This window comes from Rhinopithecus roxellana, chromosome 10 (assembly GCF_007565055.1).
Source record: "Rhinopithecus roxellana isolate Shanxi Qingling chromosome 10, ASM756505v1, whole genome shotgun sequence".
Classification (NCBI taxonomy): Eukaryota; Metazoa; Chordata; class Mammalia; order Primates; family Cercopithecidae; genus Rhinopithecus; species Rhinopithecus roxellana.
This window is the reverse complement of record NC_044558.1, coordinates 89,519,312-89,535,754: the sequence shown is the minus strand read 5'-3', so window position 1 is coordinate 89,535,754 and position 16,443 is coordinate 89,519,312. Positions and strand designations below refer to the sequence as shown.

The window sequence follows — 16,443 nt, the reverse complement described above, 5'->3', positions numbered from 1 at the left end:
GTTAATCAAATACTCTTGCTTATTCTGTTTATGTGATACTAATAAAAAGTTTAAAAACACTCTGATCAACTGATAATTAAGAGACATCAAACTAATTTTCAAGGGATTAGATCACAATCTCTATTTAAAATAACATGAAAAAGTATTTGTTATTCAAATCCCCATAAGGAGCAAGGGCATAAATATCATAATCATTCTTGCACAGCCAAAGACAGAAAGTAGTTACAAAAGACCACATTTTAAAACGTCCAATGCCCATATATAATTTAATTAAGACTATACTGACAATGCTAGGTGGAAAACAACTCAAATTGTATACAAGTAGAAAGTATAGCCAAAACTATGAAAAGCAAAATTATATTCTTATTTAGCATCTAAAATCATGAAGATTTTAATATTTTGACAGTAGAGTTCATTTAAAAATATATGGCTATAAAGTGCATTTACACAACAGTTAAATCTAGCTGCTTTTCACACTCACTTCATGTTGTACCATAAAATAAAGACGTAATTTCCATAGTACAGACAAGAATGAAGACAAGCAAATGTAAACGTCTTGTCTGCAATGACATGTCACAGGAAGTGGCACTGTATGAACACTCCATTTCTTATTTTTACTTTCTACACTTAATCCTATGACCTCTACCTCTACATAGGCAAAGGATAACAAAAGAATGATAGATTTATTTCTTCCCAGCCTCTGTTCCATTTTGGATATGTGAGGGTGAACAGAAGGGAGTAATCCAAAATCCGTGACCTATATTGCAATGCCAGCTGAGCTATGTTCACAAACTGAAAAAGAGAGTAAGAGATGGCTCCTGGCCAAGAAAGTCTGACTCACTAATGATACAAGTACTCTTTTGAGCATCTTCCGGGAAACATGGTGGCATTTCAGGTGTTGCCGAACCAAAATTTCAACTAATATATGGAATTCAAGCAACTCCAGGTATGTGTGTGTGTTTGCAAGCATCGTTGGAGGAGATATATCTTGTTTAACATGTACCTTGTTAATAATCTTTGAAATATGCCACTTTAAAATCATACAATTTGCAATGTACTAACTTGCTATCTTAAATATTTAGAAAGGAGATGCAACCCAAAGGCTGTTTTGATAAACAACTCAGCAAAATATGTACACTGTCACTAAAAACTATTAAAGATTTCATTGAAAATGTTTGCCTAAATCGTACAATCTCATTTTATCATGTAGTCTGTTGCCATGACACTTACAGAAGCTAGTAATTAACTCAGGATTCCAGAGTGAAAGGTAGAAAACTCAATGAAAGCCACTGTCAATTTGATTCTATAGTGAAACATTCAGGACTTTCTCAGAGAGAGCCTCAGCTAAGCAATATTACTCATCATTGCCGTGCAGCAAATATCAACTCCAGTGTTGGAATGGCAATTTATAACTTATGTAAGACAATCAATGTCATTCAATCCATGATGTATTTATAAGTTAATGTGCTTATAAGGATTCTGACACATAAATATTATTAAGCACTTTAACCTAACAAATAGTGCTCTTCCATAGCCATCTGTTCTATGGGACAATTACAAAATATGATTTTGTTCAAATGCTCAAACTACTTGCTATCTCCAATACTAATAAAAATAACATATGGAGAAGTATTCAATGTAAAAAAAAAACTTTTTAAATTTCCATTTAAAAAATTCAACTACAGACTATAAAATAAGATACTGCAGGCCTGGCGTTATGGCTCACGCCTGTAATCCCAGCACTTTGGGAGGCCAGGTTGGGCAGATCACCTTGAGGTCAGGAGTTCAGAACCAGCCAAACACAGGAAAATCCAGTCTTTACTAAAAATACAAAATTAGCCGAGCATGGTGGTACGTGCCTGTAGTCCTAGCGGTTCAGGAGGCTGAGGCAGGATAATCGCCTGAACCCGGGTGGCGGAGGTTGCAGTGAGCAGAGATCACACCATTGCACTCCAGCCTGGCCGACAAGAGCAAAACTCCATCTCAAAAATAAAATAAAAAATAAGATAATGCAAAAAGAGAAGGAAAGGATATCACTGTTTTTTCAAACTGCAGTTAATAAAGAAATCAATGCATCAAGAAAATCTTTCAAATGTGGTCACATCCTCTCCTTAAAACAGTATCCTATAACAACATCAGGTCATCACGTTTTCCTATGTGTTACAGGATACCAGGGAGTCTTCCTAGCATGCAATGGTGCTAGACTGATAATCTTTACACAAACTTCTATTACATCCATTAAATCTGCTCACTGGTTTATTCAACCAATATGTACCAGGCACTACATTCCAATTTTACTATATGTGCTGTCAAAGCAGACACATGTACCAGGCATTACGACGGTCCTGGAATTACAATGATGGACAAAAGTCAGATGCAGGTCCTACCCCCATACAGTTTATAATCTACTAGGAGCTTCTATCTAAGTCCTATTCAAAAACCCTCTAAGATCCCAACTACCTATGAAGCCCAAACTGCTTGGCCTAGTGTTTAAGCTCCAACAGGCCCAAATGTTCATTTTCAATCAATTTCTCATGTTTAACTCTTCCCCAATACACATTTCAAAATTCCCTACTCTAGATCCTTGAATGTGCAGTTGCACACACCTGCTTGCCCTTACATAGCCATATATCCAAATTCTATACCCTTTAAGGTTATTGTACTCAAAAATCAACTCTTTCTCAAGGCTCAGCCTCTTACATAAAACTCCAGGAATACCATGGGCCCTACATAGGAGACTTTACTTTCTACCCTTTAACAATGCTCTGTGTGTATATGCTATTCTCTTCTACTAGGTTCTCAGCTCCTGAAATGTAAAAATGTTTCCGATTCATTTCTGTATTTTACATAGCAACTAACATAATATAGGCTCAAATAGATGGTGGTAATTTTAAATATAAGAGATCATTTAACAATGGTAACACCTTACCGTTTGGGGTTTGTTGTTGTTATTGTTTTGTTTTGTTTCGTTTTTGAGACAGTGTCTCAATCTGTTACCTAGGCTGCAGTGCAGTGGCAAAATCTTGGCTCACTGTAGCCTTGACCTCCCAAGCCTAGGTGATCCTCCCACATCAGCCTCTCAAGTAGCTGGGACTGCAGGCACACGCCACCATGCCCAGCTAATTTTTTCATTTTCTGTAGACATGAGGCTTTGCCATGTTGCCCAGTCTGATCTCCAACACCTGGGATCAAGTGATCCTCTGGCCTCAAGCGATCCTCCCACCGTCAGCCTCCAAAAGCGCTGGGATTACAGGCATGAGCCACCAAGCCCAGCACACCTTACATGTATAAAGCTTGAAAAGTACTTTTTAAAACATCCTCTCATACACCATTTGACTGTTATGACATAACACTGTAATTCTAAATGTGTGGGCAACTGAGCTGAATCAGTACTGACCCCAGGACATCCCATTAAAGTTTTTGCTATGTGCTAAGTTAGCACATTGTCTCAACCTTACTGGGAATCAAATAGATATCTGTGTATACTGGGACTAATCACTGATATTGCTATATTTAAGTCATTTAACCTTTTTTTTTTTTTTTACAAAATGGTATGTGATTACTGGGGATGAGGGGGCACTTTTAAATTTGTTTCAGGGCTCCAACTGAGTTCTAGTTAATAAAGCCTTTACCATAGCGATGAGGATAACTGCTCCCAGCCACCTCTGCTACCCAAATCAAGAGCCCCTCTTTGTTATACTCTTCGTGAAACCAATAAATGGCATTACAAATGTTTCCAAAATAGGAGTTATTGTCAACAAATGCTATTTCCTCCCTAAACAATCAGAGTTGTATGTAGTTTGCCCAAGGATGCCAAGGCAGGCAATCTTTTTATTATAAATACCTACTGGGCTACTTTTAAGATAAGCTAAAAAAATACAGTGCCTGAAATTTAACTCAGAGTATCTAAATTTTTCTCCTTTAGACTAAATATATTTCAAAGTGAATAACATGTCTTATTAAAAATAGCCAACAGCAAAGCAGCTTACATTTAAACAAGTTCAAGGTTACCTGTGAAAAATAAAACAAACTTAATGAAGAAACCTCATGCTGAATAGGTTCACACTTCCCTTATTCAAGCAGTCTTTCCACAAATATTTGCTTTTTTTCTCTTGTGTCAGAAAGCCTTCAAGATTAGCAAAAAGTCTTACTTAAGTCCACCAAGTGCTAGCAAAGTCAAAAATAAAATTTTTAAAAAGGAAAATATTTTGCATGACATTATATAAATATGAAGAAAAGACTAACGACGACAGATTCATGAACACTCTAACCTTCCTTTTATCATCATATACATACAATCTTTTTCAACACAAAGCCACTTCATCTTTATCTAATTTTTATCTTATTCTTTTTTTTTTTTTAAATCAAGCCAGTTCTGCTGCGTGATTAACTACAAACTGCAGGGTATTATTCTACCACAATACCCTGGCAACCAGCTCATATTCAGTTACAATATCACAGCACAAAAAAAGGAGAGGGAGAGAGAGAACTAATTGTATGATCATGTGGATATTGTAGAAGCCCTTTAGTTCAATCCTAGATGGGCCTCAAGAGGATAATGCTTATTCTGTTGAACTCACTGCCAAATCCCAATATGAAAGTGCCAGGATCAAAACAAGACCCAATTATACAAAGAGTGCATTTTATCAACGTCAGGTTTATAAGAAATAGGTATGTGGCCCTCTACTTGTGGAAAATTGTTCAAAAATATTTACACAGATGGAGCTTAAAGAAAATGATGGAACACTTGCTAGCCATAATGATATTCAATGGAAATCTCTTCAGGTAGCATCCAGACAGCAGCTCAGTCATGAAATGCTTAAAGCCACAGAATCCAATTTCATGATGTTCTAGTATTTAAAACAGATTTCGGCCAGGAGCAGTGGCTCACGCCTATAACCTCAGCACTCTGGGAGGCCCAGGAAGGCAGATCACTTGAGGTCAGGAGTTCGAGACCAGCCTGGCCAACATGGTGAAACCCCATTTCTACTAAAAATACAAAAATTAGCAAGGCATGGTGGCACGCACCTTTAATCCCAGCTACTTGGGAGGCTGAGGCAGGGGAATGGCTTGAACTCCAGAGGCAGAGGTTGCAGTGAGCAGAGACTGTACCACCACACTCCAGCCTGGGGCAACAGAGTGAGACTCCATCTCAAAAAAAAAACCAACAACAGATGTCTACAGTATCTGGATTTTTTAAAAGGAAAAAAATATTTGGTATTTCTACCATTAATTTTTTTTAACCTTAGGCCTAAAGATACTTATGGCTGAGTATATCAAGTTTTAATTTCCATTTGCTCAGCCACCATAAAACAATACCAAGTGGAAACCATCTGTAATTACATTTTCAAACAATTATTCACAGAAAGTTAAGCACAGAGATCTATATATCAGTTTAGTCTATTATACTTTAAGCAGATCCAGAGACCATAAAACAACTCAAAGGTAGCCTCCTGCTTCACCAATAGTTTTCCCATTATTTTGCTATGTATCTCGGATTTTTTAGTAGCTGGGCTACGACAACAGATATCTACAAAGAAAAAATAACGGGGAAAGATGGCAGATATGTAATTCCAGGTTATCAACTACCTCAATAAGATACAGGAATATCTCATTTCATTGCACTTTACATTATTTTGCTTCACAGATGCTGCACTTTTTACAAATGTAAGGTGTGTAGCAACCCTGTGGTGAGCAAGCCTATCAGCGCCATTTTTCAAAAAGCATGTGCTCAATTCTTGTGTCTCTGACACATTTTGGTAATTCTTGCAATATTTCAAACATTTTCATTATTATAACATCTGTTATGGTGGATCTGTGGTCAGTGATCTTTGATATTACTATTATATTGTTCAGGGGCACCACAAACCACACCCGTATAAAACAGCGAACTGAACCAATTGATCACTATTGTATGTGTTCTGACTGCTCCTGGACTGGCTCTTTCCCATCTCTCTTATTCTTCTCAAGCCTATTTGCTAGAAACAATATTAAAATTAGGCCAATTAATAACCCTACAACGGTCACTAAATGTTCAAGTGAAAAGAAGAACTGCCCATCTCTTATTTTACATCAAAAGTGAAAAATGATTACGCTTAGTGAAGAAGTCATGTCGAAAGCCAAGATAGGCTGAAAGTTAGTGCTTTTGTGCCAAGAAGCCAAGCTGTGAATGGAAAAAAAAAAATCTTGAAGGAAATTACAAGTGCTACTCCAGTGAACACATGAATGATAAGAAAGTGCAACAGGCTTATTGTTGATATGGAGAAAGTTTGGATAATCTGAAAGATCACACCAGCCACAATATTCCCTTAATTGTCAAAGCCTAATCCAGAACAAGGCACAAACTCTCTTCAATTCTACCAAGACTGAGAGAGGTGAAGAAGCAAACCTGGGAGCTAGCAGAGGTTGGTTCATGAGGATTAAGGAAAGATTCCATTTCCATTACATAAAGGCACAAGGAGAAGTAGCAGCTTCTCCATGCAGAAGATCTTGCTAAGATCATTAATGAGGTGGCTACACTAAACAACAAGTTTTCTTTATATTTTTCTTTTCTAGAGACAGGCTCTTACTACTGTGTCACTCAGGTCGGACTGCAGTGGCACAATCACAGCTCACTGTAACCCTGAACTCTTGGGCTCAAGTAATCCTCCTGCCTTAGCCTCCCAAGTAGCTGGAACTACAAGGCGAACACCAACCATGCCCAACTACTGTTTTTCTTTTCTGCAGAGACAGGGTCCCACTGCAGAAGAGGACACTCGTTCATGACCACCAAGATCCATTCCCCACTTCCTCCTTCCTAAGAAAACCCTAGTTTTATTTTAGGGAATTTTTATTTCATCCCCTATATAAAATAATGTGAACAGTACGACCAACCTAATGCCATTTATACACGTCAACAGTGAATTTGCTTATAAGCAGAAGGTGTTATTCTCTATAAATGTGTAGCTGTACTCCACTGAATTTTAATGTTCTAAAATATAATTCTTTCTTGAATTATTTAGACCCTAAATTCTACCAATATTTAAACCCTTTCTTCAATTTTCCACATTCAGATTCTTACCTCACCTTCCCTAAGAAATAAAACTAAGAAAATATTTTACTAAGAAAAAAAAAACCCTTTACCTATATCACTACGCCATCTTAATGTTCAACAACCTCTTTTTTTTAATTTTTTTTTTAACAGAGATAGGATCTCACTATGTTTCCCAGGCTGGTCTCAAAGTTCTGGACTCAAGCGATCCTCTCCTCCTCAGCTTCCCCAAGTGCTAGGATTACAGGCATGAGCCATCGCACCAGGCCACAACAACCTCTTCTAAATCTTAAGGTTTTCTATGAAAGTACAAGCTTTTGAAATAAAATATACACAAATGGTGAGGGGGGGATTAAACATGGCTACACTTAAAAATGTCAGACTAAACACTAACCTACAAGTCATGATGTATCAATCATAAAAATTACTCACATTTCAAAAAAATATATAATATACCAAATAACAGTTAATCTAGTGTTAAGACAATTTTCAACCGTATTTGTTCCAATGATGACTCTAACACCTCATTTAAGGGGATTTTACTCAGGTTTACTTTATATAAGTAGGTGATTTCATATCAACACAAAACGTTAGGTAGGTCATAATAACTATACTTCCCAACAAACTGAAAATTATAATTTGTCTTACCAATTGCTTAATTTTCACATCATTAGAACATAAGCCCTTTACACGCTATTTCACCACAATCTCAGTATAAATGTCTCATTTTTCATAGAAAAAAACTAATTACATGGTTCAGTAAGTTGCCTGTGGTCACACATCGATTTTACTTACACTCAAAAGTTAGACTTAGGTTGTTCTCTCAATTTCAAGCATACTTACCTTAATAATTTTATCTAATTCACTAGATCTTTTTCAATTCTTTGTCTGAAAGAACTGAGATTATCTTACCATAATTTTACAATATGAATGTATTATTTACCAAAGTCTTAATGAGTATGCTATTTTTTCTTTAAAGTATATAATTACATATTAAGTCTAACATTTAATAAGTATGCACTAGAACCATTCAGATAACCATCACACAATGAAAAACTTATGACTTTATAGCTTTGGCAAACTCATTCTTTCAAATACAACAGAAAAACAGAACAGTAATATAATTATTAAAAGAATCAGGAAATTTACATCAAAACTTGAATAATTCAGGTCCAAGAAAAGTAAAAGTATACTTTATAAACTACTTAGACCTAGCTACCATTTACCACTGGATATGTGTTTGTCCTGAAAGTACTTGTTTCTCATGAAATACAAATGTATTTTTCACTATTATCCACAAAATAATGACAAATACGAAAGGTAAAGTAGCTGGGGATGATGGCTCACACCTGTAATCCCAGCACTTTGGGAGGCCAAGGCAGGAGGATCACTTGAGGTCAAGAGTTCAAGACCAGCCTGGCCAACATGCAGCCCTACTCAAAAAAAAATACAAAAAATTAGCTGTGCATGGTGGCAAGCACCTATAGTCCCAGCTACTTGGGAGGCTGAGGTAGGAGAATCACTTGAACCAGGGAGGCGGAGCCTGCCATGAGCCGAGATCACACCACTGCACTCCAGCCTGGGCAACAAAGTGAGACTGCATCTCAACAACAACAACAACAAAGTAAAGTGAAACTTACTTTTCAGCTGCACTGTGATACCAATCTAAAATACTACAAATCTACAATGCTGCTGTAAAATGGTATCATTCCTGTTTTCAAAATCACCAGAATTCTACACTTGAAAAATAAATAAATCAAAGTACTATAAATACAACTCCTTTCCAATTCAGTCAGTGATTAATTTCAATAACTCACAAATTCAACACCACTAAAGAAAAAAGATATAAAAACAGAGTGAAAATGAGTCAAAGATCAGATTTTCTCCTTGAAAGAAATTTTCAAAATGAATGACATTTTACCAAGAGATAATTTCATTCCTGTCAATTTTATATCTACAATAGTCATTATTTTTCCAGAAAACAACTTTTTAATTTCAACTGATAAATTCATATATAATATTGATGAAATTATTTTTACCATTTAGTTAAGGATAACCAGAAACCATCAAAAATCAATTGAAAGTTCACAGACTCTAAAATACACAGTAATATATTCCTACATACTTTATTGTCTATGATTTTAGAAAATTCAATGTCAACACTTCTCTTTTTAGGTACACTAAGCAACAGGGGCTATTCATTTTCAGAGTGTGACACTGCCATTATAATTTGCCTTTGGCATATCTTCAATATTTTTATTCTCTTCTCTTGAACTCTGCTGTGACTTAAGAATGCATTCTTCATCTGATTTCAACTGATTTTTTAAAAGCAGGTGATTCCGGAAGTTTTCGGTTGGTTTAAACAGGCTCAAAATTAGGCTCTTTTGAGGAAAGAGATATTCACACAATCTCCAAGTTTCATCCCAAATTTACTTAACAATTACAAAAGGAAAGGATATCTTTACACTGGAGAAATCTGGCAGACACTACCTTAATCAAGTGATCAAGCTCAGTACCATCAATATAGAGACAAACTGACATGACATGTTTCTGATGTGATGCCATGAAAAGTACACATCACCTACTCAATATTTTTGCCGAAAATGTTTATCCTGACTCTAACTGTAAGGAAACAATTAGACAAATTCAAAATGTGGAATATTTTACAGGACAACTAAACTGCTCCCTTCAAACAACATCAATATCACTTGATTCCCAAGACAACTTCAGGAATATTCTAAATGAGAGGCCATCTAAAAATGTGTGATCCTGATTGCATTCTGGATCAGTAGAGAAAACTATAAAAGGTATTGCTGGGACAACTGGGGAATTTGAATAGGGACTGAATGTTAGATAATTATATTGATATTAAATTTATTGAGCACGACAAAGGTGCTCTGGTTATGTAAGAAAGTGTTTCACTTCAATGCTGAAATATTTAGGGGCAAAGGTCCATGAAGTCTGAAAACTACCTTCAAATAGTTCACGTGGCAAAACAGGCATATGCATATAAGTGTATAAATATATTTATTTAAAAATAAAAAGCTAGGAGGAGTGGAGAAGTTAGGTTCTTGCTTGGAGTTATCTAAACAAAGGTTTTATCAATCCCACCATTTGGAATTGTAGACTGTAATCTATAGATACAGATTATAAAACTAAAAAAATTCAGCCTTCCCACACTCCTACAAAATGCCCAGTTGCAATCAGTTCAATAAACAATAGTACTAGTACCTTAAATTATCTTACACCGCGGTCACTGTCAGAAAACAGATCCATTTTTCCAGGCTCTCTTATGTCTAATGATTTTACAATCACCCACACCTCCTGGCATAGGTGGTAGCACTCTCAAAAACAGAAAAGGCTATATTTATGTCTCTAAATTCACAGCAAAGGGTAATAACTGCCAATCTACCCATGTACTGACAATAAAATCAATTGAGAAGACTTCTGATACTGTTATAGGGACGATCATTTTTAGAGTTGTACAGATGTATTCTTAATTTATATTTGTCTAATAATCAAAAATAGAGACAACATAAGTTTTAAAATTGTAGACAGTCCATATTTAGTGCTAAATATTTTTGGTAGAAAATATACCCCCAAAAATTGGCTATTTCTACCCCCTTGGGAATTAAAACCAGAAATAATATGCCTTATTTTAACTAGGCTTCAATATCCTCACATTATCAAATCATTAAAAATTTTCACAATTTGATTATAAGTCAATCTTCTGGGAGTGCAATACCGCACTACATTAGAACCTCATAAAATAGGTTTCATTAACTGATTCAACAAACATTCTTAAGCACATACTAGACTGAATCTGATACTTCTCCTTCTGGACCAGAGATCTGTAATGCTTTGGGGCAAGCAATCAGCAGTTCTGTGTTTGCTCTCTGTACTATTTTGGGTTTTCCAGATTGCATGTCTTTCCCACCACTAACTAACAGGCAGTGAATTGGCCAGAATATTGTGTTTATTTAAAAAGTATTTGTTGCCAGGCGCGGTGGCTCACGCCTGTAATCCCAGCACTTTGGGAGGCTGAGGCGGGCGGATCGCTTGAGGTCAGGAGTTTGAGATGCCTGGCCAACATGGTGAAACTCCATCTCTACTAAAAATACAAAAATTAGCCAGGTGTGGTGGCATACACCTGCAATCTCAGCTACTCAGGAGGCTGAGGCAGGAGAATTGCTTGCACCTGGGAGGCAGAGGTTGCAGTGAGCCAAGATTGCACACTGCACTCGGCCTGGGCAACAGAGCAAGACTCCGTCTAAAGAAAAAAAAAAAAAGGTAAGAAGTATTTGTTTGGCAGATGAGGAGAAGTCCATTCAGCACACTGTATTAATCTCTACAACTTAAATTAAAATATAGAATTTAGTCAAGCCAAAACAGCAAAGGTATAATAAAAGTGTTAAAGACTATTAATATGAATTATAGTATATAATCATTAGTATTTTTAATTTAAATAAATCTGTATCCTGAACAGAATATTTAAGTTTATATTCCAATTTAGAATTTTAAAATCACAATATTATGGTTTCCCTGTACACATTAATCCTGTATGTTACTAAGTTAATCTTCCTAATTATATCTCTTTCTGATCAGAAACCTTTAATTCCTCAAAATCTATCAAATTAAGTCCAAATTTCTTATCCTTGGTTCTGTGTACTCCACACTATGACAGACCTACTCAGCCTTTTAGAGGGGAGACTATTTCACTCCTAACCTAAGACCCAGGTAACCTGTTCTTGCCACAATTTATTCGCAGCCTGTAGGTCTTTACACAGTAGCAGCAGCAATAGTTACAATTATAGATTAACTGCTATATAGGCTGCTCTAAGTACTTTTAATTTTTCTTAACCTCATAACCTAATTCACAGTGAGAAAACTGAGGCACAGTTTAAGTTAAATAATTAGATCAAGAATACACAGCTAGTGATCATGCAAGCATTTAAACCCAAGCAATGCGGAGGCCATGCTCTGAATTCACTACACCATACATATTAGCAATTCCCCAGACAAGAGCGCAAAAGTGTCACTGTCAAGTGACAAGGACAGACTGACTATAAATGTGTTACAGTCTTCTCTCAGACTATTTCACAGATATCTCAAGCAATTAAACAAAAAGTATAATATAAAACTAACTTGTGCGTGTACCCTGTAGGATTATTCCCATTTTACGGGAGACTTTATACATTTAAATGCAAGATGGTTGCTTTGGTATTATATCTCACTGTGAGGTTTCTTGGTAGTACGCTTCTTGGAATACACTATGAAGACAAAGGGAAATGCCAAATAACATAACTAAAAAGCAATTTAAGAAACAGTAAAATGTCCCTATTTTAAAGTTACAAATAACGGTAATGTCATGCTTAATTTAAGCTGGCTAACAGGATTCTGCTACTATGTATGTATGTATTTATTTATTGAGATGGAGTCTTGCTGTGTTGCCTAGCATGAGTGCTGTGGCGTGATCTCAGCTCACTGTAACCTCTGCCTCCCGGTTTCCAGCGATTGTCCTGTCTCAGTCTCCCCAGTGGCTGGGATTACAGGCATCCACCACCATGCCCAGATAATTTTTGTTTATTTTTACTAGAGAGGGGGTTTCACTATGTTGGCCAGGCTGGTCTCCAACTCCTGAACTCAGGTGATCCTCCTGCCTAGGCCTCCCAAAGTGCAGGAATTACAGGCATGAGCCACCGTGACCAGCCAGGAAATGCCAAATAACATAACTAAGAAGCAATGTAAGAAACGTAAAATGTCCCTATTTAAAAAATGTTACAAATAATGGTAATCTCACGCTTAATATTAAAGCCTACTAGCAGGATTCTGCTACTATTTATTTATTTTATTTTTTTGAGACAGGGTCTCACTGTTGCCCAGGATGGAGTACAGTGGCATGATCTCTGCTCACTGCAACCCTGGGCTCCTGGGTTTAAGTGATCCTCCAGCCTCAGTCACCCGAGTAGTTGGGATTACAGGCACAGGTCACCATACCTGGCTAATTTTTTTTGTATTTTTTGTAAACACAGGGTTTCACCATGTTAGTCAGGCTGGTCTCGAATTCCTGGCCTCAAGCAATCGGGCCCCCTCAACCTCCCAAAGTGTTGGGATAACCAGCAATAAGCCACCATGCCCGGCCTGTAATTTATTTTACCCAAAATAAAATGACTCAACTATATTAGAGAATGAAATAGATTCTAAAATATCCCCACTTTGTATGGCTACCAATTAAAATATTCTCTTTGTATCCTTCAGTTTTTCATGACTGCTATCATATTTCCCCTTATTTGAAACAAAGTTGTCTTTATGACACTTACTTTTCTAATTAAGGCTAGATATGTTCCATTATTAGGTTGAATCATGTATTACCTTTTTCAACTACTTTTACCTACAAAAATGGACACTTCATATAAATAGATCTAAAAACTTGCTCAAAATTCGTATTAAAAAGAGCAGACGCAGTCAATGAAGTTATAATTATTCCATTACTGTAATACTTTCCCAGTAGAATACAAGATACAAACAGCTTATACCACTTTCAAACTCAAAAGAAAAGTAATCATTCTCAAGAGAAAATGTTCACAATACTACATTTAATTAGAAAATTAGAAAACCTGTATGGTACCAATTTCATTTACACATAAAACATCTAAAACTCTCTCAGACTTCAGTATTTTTATTTCTCTGTTCTCTCCATACGATGATTCTGTTTTTCTAATTTTCTAATTTAAATGTAGCATTTCTGGAATTTTTTAAAAATCTAAAAATAATTCAATCTTTGCTTAACTCTTTATCAAAAAATACTGAAGATATTAATCTACACATGCAATCTAAAGCAACTATACCACAATTTAAATGCCCTATCCCTTTGTTAACTCAGTAACAAAGCCCATGAAAAATAACAATAATTTCATAAGCTATTTCTAAGAACACTGACAATTTTCTTTGTTGGCATAGATAAATAATTGTATTCTATATTATCAATTAAATAAGCCTAATTAGCAGTTGGGTTTGGTTTCCTCATCACTGCAAAATGACATGTACCACACTAACAAAGAGCAGACCAAAAAGCTAAAATGTAAGAGATTAATACAGAGAAACAGAAGATGACAGTCAGAAACAATCATGAAAAATAAGAAAGACACTTTTTTTAAAAGCTTTATACCTCTCTACTACATGGGAAAAAATTAAAAATATGTTTCCATATTTTAATGGACAAACAAAAATGTTGTGACTATCTTCTAGGCGACATCTTATTTTTAAAATTCTGATAAACAGAATCCAGATGTCCGAAACTCTAATTTTACCTAAGTTAACTGCTAACTACATAAAACAGACTTTGGGATGAACATTAAGTTCTGGGATTTTGCTGATTACCCAGCTAAGCAAGCAATGTCACCCAGAATGGGTTCTTATATTTATAAAACAAATGCCCTAAAAAACACCAGAATAAAGGCCTGAGCTGAACAGACAAATGCACCATAAAGTAAACAGCTCAATTAGTCCATTGTGGTTTACCGCCCTCTGGCTGCTGTGGCAGGAGATATCACAGATAAAAAATGGCTGCCAAGAAAAACCAGCAAGGTGTCAAGCAAAAGTTGGCAGGAAATCCTTTAGGCAAATGTAAAAGCTTTAGAATACAGCCTCGAAAATACATTAAAGTTAGCTTTACTCCTTCCTTTAAAAAAAAAAAAAATTAAAAACATCAAGTAACAAAACATTTCAAACATGATCTGAAATTTTTCAGCCACAGATTAACACAATATAGTTTGGAGATAATAAAAGTTGGCTCTAGGAGACTAAGTCAAAAAGAGTTAATACCCTAACTGAAGATTAGAATTAGTCTTGCTTTAGAAAATCCCTTGGCATACCAAATAGAAACACTTAGATAGAAAGGTAAAAATTTTTACCAGAAATTCAAAGACAACTGATAAAATTTCCTGCTTATAAAACTGTGGTAAATATATAAAGCAGCTTAGAAAAATGAAATTCTTATATTAATTCAGTTTCCAGATATCAGATGCAATCTGAAGCTAAAACTCAGGCAACACTGGAGCCAATGTTTCCCGGAATCATCAAATTACATGAAATGCAGAAATAAAAGCAAGAGAAAATTTGCTACACCAAATTCAGACCAGATCGCATATATTCATCTTTCCTCAAAATGCTATTCAATGTAATCTCACAATTTTGTCCAGTTAGGCTCAAAACTAAATTTCTGTATCTCTCCAATTTTCCACCGAACAGTTCAGCTGGCAATGAACCATAACAACCACAGTCCAAGGAAAAAAGCAATAACTGTTCAATTCACTGTCTCGTTAGTTACTCACAATTCACTATCACTTAAAAACAGTGGATCTTAGCCTGGTTTCCACCCCACCACACCCAGGAGGCACAATACTCTCATTTAATTTAAGCAGTGGTTCACAAGGTTCTGATTCTCAGCATAACTGGAAAAGGACAAGAGTTAGAAAAAAAAAAAAACAGGGATAGGAGGAAGAGGGGTGAGAATGTTCCTTTTGAGAGAGATATCCATGAAACACTTAAAATCTTTCTTTTAGACAAGTCTTAATAATCTGTTTGAAATTTACCAATGTTCAAAAAAATATGATGCAAATAATTTTTAAGAAAAAAACAGAAACCTTACCCTGCAGTTCATGATGGATTACACCCACTAGGTTGGGTTCGTCTCCCCACCAGAATATCCATAACTCTTTGCAATCCGGTTTGACATCACGACGCCATACACAAAGCAGGTTAGCTTGCAGACAGCGGATGAAACTTAACAGAATTGGATCATCTTGGGCTGGGGCTGAAATTATGGGTCCACAGTCCCCATGCCCTCCAAAATTGTACCTACGCCATTTGATTCCCGTGAGTTCAGCCTGGAAAAAGACAAAAAAATTGTAATCGTTTTCTCTTTTTACTTACAGACCACCAAAAACAGTCTTCCATACAGAAAAGCAATTGTGCTAAAATAAATATTTACACGAAACTTCCTAAGAAGATTCCTCCCAGTGAAGAACGTATGTCAAATCTTCTCAAATTTTAAGGTGGGAGAAAGTTCATTTCTATCAAGATTTCTACATAGCTCTTTACATTAAATACTAACATAAAACAAGCTGATAATCATTATTTCCTGTTGAATCATTTGTCTAAACATTTACTAAAAAGTCCCTATATAGAAAACTACTTTCTATGTTATCATTCAATACTCAACTCACAAATTATATTCAGAAATCAAGTAAGATTTTAAAAATAAGTTTGTATAAATGAAATAATTTCTTTCAAATAATTTCTTCCCATCCACAAGCTACAGTTTCAATCCTTTTTTAATTAGGGAAGCAGAGAAGCAGTGAGCATAAAGCATGAGAGTGTTTCATCATGAACGCCAAGTCTATTTAGGTAGA

At 35.8% G+C, this 16,443-nt stretch overlaps 1 protein-coding gene across 2 annotated transcripts in view; it reads right to left on the bottom strand.

Annotated features, from left to right (window-relative positions):
- MED13L (mediator complex subunit 13L) overlaps window positions 1–16,443 on the bottom strand; it is a 321,844-nt gene that overhangs the window by 264,810 nt on the left and 40,591 nt on the right. For both annotated transcript variants that reach the window (XM_010380135.2, XM_030938391.1), the window contains exon 2: window positions 15,681–15,918. In XM_010380135.2, the coding sequence (XP_010378437.2) occupies window positions 15,681–15,918 (238 nt within the window). The remainder of the gene's footprint in view (window positions 1–15,680; window positions 15,919–16,443) is intronic.